This window comes from Heterocephalus glaber, unplaced genomic scaffold, assembly GCF_053883595.1.
Source record: "Heterocephalus glaber isolate CG9 unplaced genomic scaffold, H.glaber_assembly_v1.0 deba00000122, whole genome shotgun sequence".
NCBI lineage: Eukaryota > Metazoa > Chordata > Mammalia > Rodentia > Bathyergidae > Heterocephalus > Heterocephalus glaber.
In genome coordinates, this window is record NW_028258138.1 from 51,728,710 (window position 1) to 51,741,483 (window position 12,774).

General features: G+C 35.4%; 1 protein-coding gene and 1 pseudogene across 1 annotated transcript in view; both read left to right on the forward strand.

Moving 5' to 3' along the window:
* The window catches only part of Zpld1 (zona pellucida like domain containing 1), a 52,877-nt gene that overhangs the window by 14,480 nt on the left and 25,623 nt on the right, over positions 1-12,774 (forward strand). Inside the window, exons 2-4 of the mRNA XM_004858000.3 lie at positions 8,321-8,541; positions 11,296-11,477; positions 12,408-12,480. Coding sequence (XP_004858057.1) covers positions 8,321-8,541; positions 11,296-11,477; positions 12,408-12,480 — 476 coding nt within the window. The remainder of the gene's footprint in view (positions 1-8,320; positions 8,542-11,295; positions 11,478-12,407; positions 12,481-12,774) is intronic.
* Positions 3,326-5,217, forward strand: LOC106010508 (translocation protein SEC63 homolog pseudogene; annotated as a pseudogene).

Consider the following 12,774-nt stretch of genomic DNA (forward strand, 5'->3'; position numbering starts at 1 on the left):
AGACTTTTTGAACAAAATCCCAGTTGCATCAGAAATATTTCCAAGAATCAACAAATGGAATCAAATCAAATTAAAAAGCTTCTGCACAGCAAAAAAAAAACAAAAAAAAACCACTAACAGAGTGAAGAGACAGTAACAGGATGGGAAAAAAATGTTTACCAGCTACTCCTCAGGCAAAGGACTAATATCTAGAATATATAAAGAACTAAAAAAAATAGATCCCCCAAATTTACAGACCCAAGTAAAAACATGCATCTGAAATGAATAGACACTTCTCAGATGAAGAAATACGATCAACCAGTAAATACATGAAAAATGTGTAATGCAAATTAAAAGAACTTTGAGATTTCATTTCACTCCAGAAAGAAAAGCTACCATGGAGAAATCAACCAATAACAAATGCTGGTGAGGCTGTGGGGAGAAAGGAATGCTTTTGCATTGTTGGTGGGAGTGTAGACTAATACAACCACTATGGAAATTAGCATGGAGATTTCTCAAGAACATTAAAAGTAGAAATTCCTTTTGACCCAGCTATTCCCCTTCTAAGTATGTTTCCCAAAGAGTTAATGACATCATACCACAGTAATGTGTGGATACCATGTTTATAGCAGTGCAATTCATAATAGCTAAATCTTGGAAACATCTTATATGCCGATCAACAGATGAATAATAAAATGTGATATATGCACAATGGACTATACTCTGCCATAAAGAAGGATAAACTTGAGTCATTCATAGGAAAGTGGATGCACCTTGAGATCATACTATTAAGTGAAGTAACAGACATATAAGATTAAATATACATTGTTTCTCTTATATGAAAAACTCAATATATATTATATATGGACGGGGGCATTATATCTAAAAGTGTACCTTGACTTAGTACAATTGTCTTTTTTATATATTCTTTGGCCTATTAGTCTGGCTTTCAATCTGTACATATGATAATTAATTTTCTAAGGTCTTATAATGAATCTGATGCTGGAAAAATAAAAGGGGGTAGAGGGAGGGTGGAAAAAAGGAGGAAGGAAATTGAAATGCATTATGTATATGTACCAACTTCCTACAGTAATATAATCATTGTGTACAACAAACTTGTACTAATAAAAGTCAAAAAATAAATGAACAAATTGAAAAAAAGTTCATCTTGGTTAAAATGTCAGAGAAAAACATTGGCATTTTGGTGATATAATTGCACTTAACCCATAAGCAGATCTGCTTTTATAACTTTAATGTCTTTAAGCACAAACTATTACAATTATTGTCTAAAGATATGTATTCCTTTTAATCATTGACTTGTACTCATTAGGTTGTTTAATACTCAGGTATCATATAGGGGAATATTGCAATCCAGGCCAGTCTTGAACGCCAAAAGCCTCAAAAATTTAGCAAGTGAAAGTGACTGTTTTTCAGTTGCTCTGAAAAAAATATGTCTACTTTTGGGAGAAATTGTTCTTTGGCAACTTGAAATACTTTTTTCCCCTTCAAAGCCTCCCAAATGGTGAACATGAGCTGAATGGATGCTTTTAGTATCTGCAACCAGGAAAAAAAAATATGTGTCTCTGAAGGATAGTGAAAAGTCTTTAGAAAGCTAGGTTAGAATGGATTTGAACAGATATCTATTCTTACACTGCAAAAAGCCTTTAATTTGTTATCGTATCTTCAAGTGGGATCAGTTTGTAGCAAATTCAGTCAGCAGCAGGGGTTACATGTCTCCAGTTGTACAACACAAAATGGAAGAGAGCTTTACCTCTGCACACAGCAATCCTTTCTATTTGTTTAGATGTTCTAACATCAGTTCATCCCCACAAACAGGGACATGAAATTAAAGTCATTGTCGGGCTTAAACTAAAGAAAATAATGCCTCTTGTTTTTTTGCTAATTGATATGTATTCACTTTGGCATATTTCTGGTATATCAAGTAATGCAGTGATATTTGTTTGCAGGGATAAAGGAAATTCTTAGTAAACTAATAGTTGAGGATTTGATCTGGCATGTGATTTGATATTGATAAGAGACCATTTTACATGTAGAGGTTACTATGATCTTACATGTGATTACCTCATCCCCTTTCATTTTTTTCCTTTGCACTTCAATTCCTAATGAAAATGGAACTGTCTGGCTTCCAACCCAGCCTGAGCATATTTTATTATTCACATTACCCCTCTGTGTTATAAATTTTCTTGTCCTCTTAGTTAACCCCTCCAAACTAAAATCAAGGCCTTCTTCTCCACGAGGCCAGGCCTGATCAGCTGATTTGGACTAGACTGGCTTTCTCTGCCACCTCGTAGCTCTCTCTACAGCCTTTCTGTCAGGTGGGCCATGTTAATGTGTCTAATAAACTGTAAAATATTTGAGAACAGGACTATGCTTTTTTCAATCCCTAGTATAGAATATTGTTCCATCATGTTCTATAATTATAAAGTATAAATACTGATGGAGTGCATCAGTGAATATAATAGCATTCCTGCCTTCTGGGATTTTCAGTTTATTGGACAAATATAAAAAAGCATGTGTGATTTTAAAATAATATGACAGCATGAGACAAAGTGGCATTCTTTCAATTTGGGATCAGAGAAATCTTTGGTGAAAAGAAATGAAATTTCAGGCCTGAAGCATGAGTAGGAATTACTCAGGCAAATCTTGTGCATACAAGAAACATTTAAAGCAGAAGAAATCACTGATTGAAGATCTTGAGCTTAAAGCTGTGTCATGATTTTTAAATATTCACAGTACTTTACTGAGCTATAGTTTGTATATAGTAAGATGTACCAACTCTCAAAATGAAGTATCAAATTTTAGTATTTGTATACATTTATATAACCTGCACTCAGATCAAGACAGAGAACACCTTTATCTACCCCCTAAATTTTCCTTGTGGCCTACTCCAGAAAATTTTACCTTAGGAGGTAACCAATATTCTGCCATCTATATCTCACTGTGATTTTAAACAATTGAAAGATACTTGGTTTAACAAATTGGGGAACAAAGGTTTTAGTATTACAGGCAGCTAAGTTACATAGAAATTAATACACAGAAAGGAGCTCTCGCGAGAACTGGTGACGAGCAAATTCAATTAAAGAATATCAGAAAATTATATAGAAGATGTATGTGGTATCATTTTTGGTTATTAAAACCCCAGCCAAATATTATTCCCACTGTAAAGATGGGTATTGTTCTTATTCCTTGTATACAAAGTTTCCAAAACAGACCGAGAATATCAAGAATACAATCCTTATGAAGTATTAAATTTGCATCCTGGAGCAACAATAGCAGAAATTAAGAAACAGTATCATTTGCTGTTACTTAATATCATCCAGATAAAGGAGGTGATGAAGTTATGTTCATGAAGATAGCAAAAGCTTATGCCGCTTTAACAGATGAAGAGTCCCAGAAAAATCGGGAAGAATTTGGAAATCCAGATGAGTCTCAAGCCACAGGTTTTGGAATCGCCTTGCCAGTGTGGATAGTTGACCAGAAAAATTCAATTTTAGTTTTACTTGTATATGGGTTGGTATTTATGGTTATCCTTCCAGTTCTTGTGGGTTCTTGGTGATATCACTCAATATGCTATAGTGGAGACCAGATTTTAATATGCACAACATAAATTTATACATACTTTGTTTATAAAACCCAAAATATGGACGTGAAACGTCTTATCATGGTTTTGGCTGGAGCTTCTGAATTTGATCCTCAGTACAATAAAGATGCCACAAGCAGACCAACAGATAATATTCTAATACAACAGCTGATCAGAGAAATTGGCAGCATTAATTTAAAAACGAATGAGCCTCCACGTACCTGCCCATATAGCCTGAAGGCCAGAGTTCTTTTACAATCTCATCTTGCTAGAATGAAAATTCCTGAGACCCTTGAAGAAGATCAGCAATTTATGCTGAAAAAAATGCCCTGCTCTACTTCAAGAAATGGTTAATGTAATCTGCCAACTAATAATAATGGCCTGGAGCCATGAAGAAAGGGAGTTTCATGCTCCAACTTTGGCATCCTTAGAAAACTGCATGAAGCTTTCCCAGATGACTGTTCAAGGCCTTCAGCAGTTTAAATCTCCCCTTCTACAGCTCCCTCACATTGAAGAGGACAATCTTAGAAGAGTTTCTAATCACAAAAAATACAAAATTAAAACTATGCAAGATTTGGTGAGTTTGAAAGAACCAGATCATCACAGTCTACTGCACTTCCTTGAAGATGAAAAATATGAAGAGATTATGGCTGTCCTTGGGAGTTTTCCATATGTAACCATGGATATAAAATCACAAGTACTGGATGATGAAGACAGCAATAACATCACAGTAGGATCCCTAGTTACAGTGTTGGTTAAACTGACAAGACGAACAATGGCAGAAGTATTTGAAAAGGAGCAATCCATCTATGCCGCTGAGGAACAGCCTGCTGAAGATGGGCAAAGTGATGCTAACAAGAACAATACAAAAGGAGGATGGCAGCAGAAGAGTAAAGGGCCCAAGAAAACTGGTAAATCAAAAAACCCCCAAACAAACAAGCCTTTGAAAAAAAAACTACACCTGTGACATTACCACAGTCAAAGCAGCAGAAACAGAAGCAGGCAAATGGAGTAGTTGGGAGTGAAGCTGCAGTAAAGGAGGACGAAGAAGAAGTTTCTGACAAAGACAGTGATGCTGAAGAAGAAGAAACCAATAGAGAGTCACAGAGTGAAAAAGATGATGGTAGTGACAGAGAGTCTGATAGCAAGATGAAAAACAGAACAAAGATGATGAAATGGAATGGCAAAAATTACAACAAGGTATACAGCGAAAGGAGCGAGCTCTTTTGGAAACCAAATCAAAGATCACACATCCTGTATATAGTCTTTATTTTCCTGAGAAAAAACAAGAATGGTGGTAGCTTTATATTGCAGATAGTAAGGAACAGACATTAACATCTATGCCATATCATGTGTGTACACTAAAAGAAATGGAAGAGGTAGAACTAAAATTTCCTGCACCCAGCAAGCCTGGCAATTATCAGTATACAGTGGTTTTGAGATCAGACTCGTATATGGGTTTGGATCAGATTAAAACACTAAAGTTGGAGGTTCATAAGCCTGTGCCAGAAAATCACCCTCAGCAGGATACAGCAATAGAGGGGGATGAAGACCAGGAAGACAGTGAGGGCTTTGAAGACAGCTTTGAGGAAGAAGAAGAGGAAGAGGAAGATGATGATTAAGCAGTACTGTGAAGAGACCACTGTGTTTGCACATATTGGCAAACTTTTGTTGTTTTGGAAGTGTATAATAAACCAAAAACAGTACAGAACTGATGTTGAAGGAAGTGTTAGTTTCTTTACTAGAAATGGGTGCATAAAACAGGCAGTTGGTGGTGCCTTGGTTCAATTTGAAAAATGCTTAAGGCTTATTAAAGCCTTTCACATATGGGATGGTACATTTATTTCATCTACAAATGATAATAAATTCTTTGTTACTATAAAAAAATATACAGAAAGGAATTGGGCCCTCAAGGAGATAAGCATAAAAAATAAAAACATCAAAGAGTGTGGCTGGAGTTGCAAGATGGAGAGGCAATAGCCAGGCCTACATACCTCCCTGAGGGTTAAATAGCAACATGAGATTATACTGCAATTAGTGCCACCTGGTCCAGACTGGCATCAGATGCCCAGGTGCGTAGAATATCTGGAACTCTCCATTCCCCAAAATGATCTTTGTTCTTTCCATGAACCCCTGCTATGCTACTTATTTTCCTGTAGTATCAATATTAGCTAAGCAGTCATACTTCTAAACCTATACTTCTAACCTGATTGTGGTTTGACCCATGTTGTGCCCACATTGTGACTTTGTTGTAAAACTACCTGCCACAAAGGGCTTTGGTGGCTATCCATTCTGGACTCCTCCTGGAAATCCAGGAGCTATTCTTCCTCTCCTATTATTCCAATAAAACTCTCCTAGTGTCCTTCTTTGGTTAGTGACTTCATTCCTTGATGTCCTGGGATCACGAGCTCAGGATATTTGACATCTAACAGGCTGATAATTACATTTTTTCTACATTAATAGAAAAGAGAGATGAGAATACAGAGGTAGCCAGGCCACAGATCTGGATCAAGATATGGACTTTGGCATAGGTGAAATGAAAAATTCTTGAAGATCTCAGTAAGAAGCTGACATGACTGGATTAATGTATTAACAACTATGCTAATTGAAGGGGGTTAAAAGTGGAAAATAAAGAGACCACTAAAGAGGTTAATACAATATTCCAGGGTAAAGATAATGGTGGCACGGGCCAAGGAATAACATGTAAGTGAAGAAAAAGTTGATATGTTTAAAATGTATTTTGAAGTTCATAGACATGTAATCAACATTTTAAAAATTAACTTTCTTATTTTAGGAGAACATCATTTAAAAATTCTGGCTGCATTTAAACAGTTAATGTTAATGAAAACTATAGAGATAGTCTTCCAAATTTCAAAGTTATTTGTTATGTTTTATGTTGATAGGGTATATTTTTTAATTAAGTCATTTCACTGTTTTATCTACAAAAGGAATATTTCTTTCAATATTCTATAACACTTAGCCTACTACTTGCCTTTTGTCCGGGAAAATACTTTCCCTTTTTCTTTATAGGTAATTTAAAATTACTATCAATCATAGAAATTTCTTATTGATTCATTGATATCCTTAAAATATGACTCAGTTTTCTAGCAAAAAAAGCTGTAGAGACAATAAATATTCCAAAAAGACATGCTATTGAACACTTCTATTCTTAAATTAGAACTGGGTTATTGGAAATTTATTCCATGCTAAAAATCTTGAATGCCACTTACATATTTCTTAGGTGAACATCCTATTGTTTGCCAAAAATACATTTTATTTTGTACGGTTTTCCTTTTTTGAACAATCGAGATAATTTTTCCAGATAATATAATTAATTCTTGTTTGTTTGTTTCTACATTTTGCAAATCCGATGCTTGTTTCAGATTTTTTGTTTCATTGGTGAGATAGGGTTTAAAAGTGGTAAGGTTAATGTACTAGCTTCCCAGCACTTTCATAACAAAGTAATACAAAAACGGTGATTTAAAACCACAGAAACTTATTATCTCCTGGGTTAATTTGGAACAATTGAAATTTACTGTCTTAGAGAATTAAAGGCCAGAAATGACGGGAGGCAGGGCCAAGCTCCCTCTGAAAGTCTGGAAGAACGTTTTCATGCCCCTTACTGTTGGTCGTGTGCCAGGACAATCTTGGGGTTCCTGGGTTTCTGGGTGCATCACTCCAACCCTCTGTCCTCACCGGTGCTCTCCTGTGTGCTTGTTTCTTCACAGCATGTTCCTTTTTTAGGGACTTTGGTCACATTTGATCGGCACCCACTCTGCTCCAGTATGAATTTCTCTTTTAACTTCTCTTCTATAACAATCTTTCCCAAAGTCTCAAAGGAGTGAGATTAGGATTTCACCGTATCTTTTTTGGGGGAGAGGACATAATTCAGTCCATAAAAATTACCCACACTGATAAAGGAAAATCTCTGCCACTGGGATGTTCCCTAGCATCCAAACTCTCCATGTTCTGCATACATTTTCTTCATTATCTGTAGAAAATAATAGACACATGAGAAGATTGTTTGCATGTGAGTGTATGTGTTTGCTCATGTCTACAGATCTAGGAGAGGCTTTATCACTGATAAATCATATAGTCATGGAAAACCTTGCAAATTATGTTTTACATTTACATGCCTAGTTCATTCTTTTCTTGAGGCAAGGATAGTCGTTTGCAAAGTTTTCTTCCAGAGTAAGATAGTTTATAATACCAGCACACTATTTTTCATTGCCTTTATCTAATGTGATTTAATTTATGCTCTATAGAATGAAATTCTGCTGGATGGCTTTTGTGTCTACATCCTCGATGAGTTAGCATATGCAAGAGTGCTTAACAATTTGATTTAGGGTGAATATTTAAAACTGCTTCTTCTTTGTGAGAATGTATCATTTGTAATTCTGTAACTAGTTCTGAGTTTCCTCAGCAACCTGATTTTTCCATTTAATTCTATCATTCAACAGTACTTGACTGACGTTTAATGCATATTCACTGAACAGCAGACACAAAGAAACAGGTGAACTATAATTTCTACATTCGCTAAATAACTAAGTCAAAGACTATTTTTCCTGGCTACTTTTCTTAATGATTTATACATTATTACATGATTATCATGTATTCAAGACTAGAAAATAATTTAGATTGAAGAGATTATAAATGCATCAGAGGATGTAAAAGTTATTTGTGTACTCTCTACTGTGCTTTTTGTGACTAACATTTGTTTTTTATTTATTTTTGTTTCAGCTGAGAGAGATATCAATGTCTACTGTGGGGTGCAGACCATTACGATGAAGATTAATTTTTGCACAGTACTTTTCTCCGGTTATTCTGAAACAGATCTGGCGCTGAACGGAAGGCATGGGGATTCCCACTGCAGGGGATTCATCAATAACAACACTTTTCCAGCAGTGGTCATTTTCATCATCAATCTGAGCACCTTGGAGGGCTGTGGAAACAACTTAGTGGTAAGGTTACTGCGGAATTGTGTTTTCATCTGGAATCATAAATAAATTTCATATTATGAAGCCCAATCTATCTTCCAAGGAAAAAAATTCCAATAAAACTGGACAAATCACTGGCTTTTCCTTGTGTCAGGCTTGCACTTCCAAATACAAAATTCTGTCTTCCGGTAATGGCTCTGTTTACAGTAGCTGGGCAGTTGAGGGGCTTAAGGTCAGCTGTGCTACCCTGAGCAGCATTCTTTGTGTGAGTGACGTTGACAGGAGCTTCTCTGCAGTTTGTCACTAGCCATATTCATTGGGCTTTTTACAGAATTATCTGATCTTAAAAATAATGTTTGTTCTAGTGAGTTTGGCTGTGAACCACTTGGCCTATTTTGCTTTAATGACCTCATTCAGAAAAGAAGGTTAAAGATAACACTGAGAACTTGGAGCTTCTTTCATGTTTACCAAAGAACATCATCCACACCAGTGTTTTGTGTAAAAAAAAAAAAAAAAGTCTGTATTTCTGATGTGAAGTTCTCCATTGTGTAGGACTGTCCTTTGCATTTCAAAATGTTTATCATGATCAGTCTAACCCATGAGATCCTAGTAGTACATTCTCTCCAGTCATTTTAAAAATCAAAACAGTGCTGTGAACATTTCCACCCAGAATGAGAACTATTGATTATTCACTTATTTATTAATTTACTGAACCAAAATTAGAATTGAATAAGGAATTGATTCTCTGGGGATTTAAAGTGAATTCACATGAACACTTTGAGAGAGGTATTATTTGCACTGAAATTCACATACTACTATATTTTATTTTGCTTATGTACAATTTTATTAGAAAACTCTAGCAAACACAAAGAAATCAATGTGCATGACCACTTAGCACAGTGAAGAAGAAATTGGCTCCTATACCCTTCTACACCCTTAATAAATTACTTTTAGGACTAAAAGAGAAGGCTTGATGTTTCTAAGGTCATAGTTTCTAAGATTTCTTGGGAGCTAGAAGACAGGGAAAGAGATTTACTTGAATTTCCATCTTTATCTTTTCCCAAAGGGCAGGTAGAATATTGTGCCCATGACCATTTTCATGCCTGAAGGTTGAGTATTGTTGATTCTTTTTATTAAAAATGTTTATTTATCTCTCTGAGTTGTGTGTAGAGAAGTTATGAAGTGGGCCTAAGGGAGAGGGAGGCAGGTTGATTATTGCATATCTTGTTTCCTTGGGTAGGGAGGGAGTCAGTGGGGATCAGAGGCATTTCTCCTCCTCCTACAATGCCCCAAAGCCTTTTCTTGATGGATTTAAGTAAGCTTGTTTTGTTGCTGAGAAAATAATCCAGGAGAAAGCCAAGAAAAAGTGTTTCTTCTCTCTGTGTAATGCACTTTACTTTTTTATGAAGCTGAATTACTTCAATATAAAAATGTGTGTGTGTGTGTTTGTGTGTGTGTGTGTGTTCACAGACAGGATTGGTGTACTTAGCTAGCAAATCAGGCAAACAGTAAGAGGATGGAAAGATTTCCTTATTTTTAATGTTTTTCCTTAGATATCACCAGCTTTGAATCTGCTCCAAATACATTCCTGCAAGAGAAAATTTGACTACTAGATCACTGAGTTAGAATAAAAGTATTTCCATTTGCAAGGATTCTTGCTCCATTTGGAAATTAGCTAAATAATTGCCTCAGTTTTGCCTATGTGCTGTTAGGTTCATGAGTAAAGTTTTCTCTACTGTTGAAAATTAAGTATTATAGGGATCAGTAATATCTCCTGAAAGTATTTATTGAATATTATATTATATCTTATATTTAGTATGGTAGAAAAAGAAACCATGTCCTTTCTCGGTTTTAGGAGTCAGGAACATTACTGATTATTCCAGATATGGTAGTTCATCAATTTTTGTAGGATCAAAAATCCAATGAAAGCTAAGCAGTTTCAAAGAAATACAAACATAGACAACATTTTCCCCTGACTTCTGGGAGTTCATGATTTCCCCTGAAACTCACCTATGAACTATTACCCAGGAAGAGAATGAGAATCTCCATGAATTACATAAGAAGACCCTGAGAAGACTAATCCTCAGAAAAATTTGTGACTCATTTATTTGCTCAAAACTTATTTTTGAAGCCGTGATGCCAGTGCTGTGTTGAAGATGTGAAAGTGAACCAGGACAAGATGATCTCTGCCCATGGAGAACTCTGATGCTGGCTAAAAGAACTACCAAGGGAGCAGGTGGCTCAAGTGCCATACTTTTGGCTTCCATATAGTGATTCATTACATGGTGGAGGCCCTGGGGGAAGTTAACCAGGGAAGATGAGATTCTATGAAAGAGTAAGAGGTGTTATAGTGAAAAAACAAAGAGAGAGGTAGATGATGTAGTATGCAAAATGGGCCTGGGGCCAAGAGCTTATTACCAAGGTTAGTAACCTGGAGATATGGACCAATGTGGAACACAGAGTGAGATTAACAGGATGTTAAGCCATGCCAAGCATCTTGACATTATCAATAAGTATTTTGGATTTACTTATTGTAGCTCTCTGAAGATACAATCTTTCTTTTACTTATGAAATATAAGTATGTCCTTAAAATCTTGTCATTTAATTATAGACATATAATTACTTATAAACAACATTATGTGTGTATAAGTCCCAAATTGCCATGTTACAATTGAATCAGAACCAAAAAATGATCTGTACAATGTTATATTTGCATATAAAGTGCCTACATTTATATATAGCCATTTAATCATTGAACTTGATCTATTATTCTAATAGGTATCCACAATTCCTGGAGTAAGTTCTCATGGAAATACAACTTCAGTACAAATAGGAAATGTTTCAGGATACATTGATACTCCAGACCCACCAACAATTATCAGTTATCTACCTGGGCTTCTTTACAAATTTAGCTGTAGTTATCCATTGGAATACCTGGTTAATAACACCCAGCTTGCTTCGTAAGTTCATATTTTATTCTTGCTTTCTCATGTTGTCCTTATGTTTGAGTCCTTTTTGTTTTTCAGGCATTTATAATAATAGCAGGATTTGTTGAGAATAGCTAAACTCAAACAATGTACTAGACACCATATTGAGTCTGGTTGTATGTATGTATGTATGTCTATCATCTATCTGTAATTCTACCTAACTATGTGTCTGTCTTGGCTTTTCTTGTTTCCTTTGCCCCCAAATTGGGGTCCTCAAGTAGTTCTGAAGGCCTTGTTTCCAGTGTGCAGGGCATTTTGATGACTACGTTGCTGGCGCTGCCTGTTCCTTTCTGCTTTCTGCTCTCATGTTGGATTTCACTGCTTCAGACTCCAGGAAGTCTCCAAGACTTCTGCAGAGGTGTATGGGTACCTGATTCTCTTGGAAAGGTAACCCAGGAGCTTTAGATATGGACTGAGGTTATTGTGTATAGTCATATTTTCACTTACTATTTCTAAAGTACATATGTACTTCAAGACATGGATATATCCACATCATAATATAATCTGTTGGATTTGTCAGATATTTTTCACAAAATGGGGTGAGTGTGTGGAAACCTTCCCTCTACAGTGTTAGGATTTGCTATTATGAAGTCCTAGTTATTATTTAATCTTGGTTTCAAGGTAACATGGAGGCTCTATTCTGTTTATGTTTAAAAGTGCTTATAGCTGATTTTAACAGCAAAGCAATGATATATACTTTGGTTGAAAGCAAAAATGATGTGAAAAATGAGAAAATAAAATTTAATTTTTTATTATCTATCTATTTGGTGATTTTAAAAAGAATACCTACTCTAGGTATGTCAGGCTCAATAGTTTCATTGCCTGAAATCTAATATTTAGGTATAATTACAAATTTTAATTTAAAATCTCATAAGTGCTTTCCCTCTTATCATTCTGTTTTAGGTCCTCAGCTGCTATTTCTGTGAGAGAGAACAATGGAACATTTGTCAGCACTCTGAACCTGCTCCTGTACAATGTGAGTGGATGGGTGAAAGATGTTATTTTTCCTTTCATTGCTGTGAGGATACATTGATGGGAATGGCTTTCATTTAAAAAATCTATTGAAAATCATGTTGACCCTGTTATACTTTGGTAACATTTATTCATCTTTCCTATCACTTTCAAGTATTTTAGTCATAAGGTAACTATAAACTCCATTAAATTTTCTAAAAGTTCACAAATGATTTAAATTTTACATCAGAAATGTGATTCAGTAATAATTACTCTAAGTGTCTGTTTACATTTACTTATGTATATTTATGTAATGTTT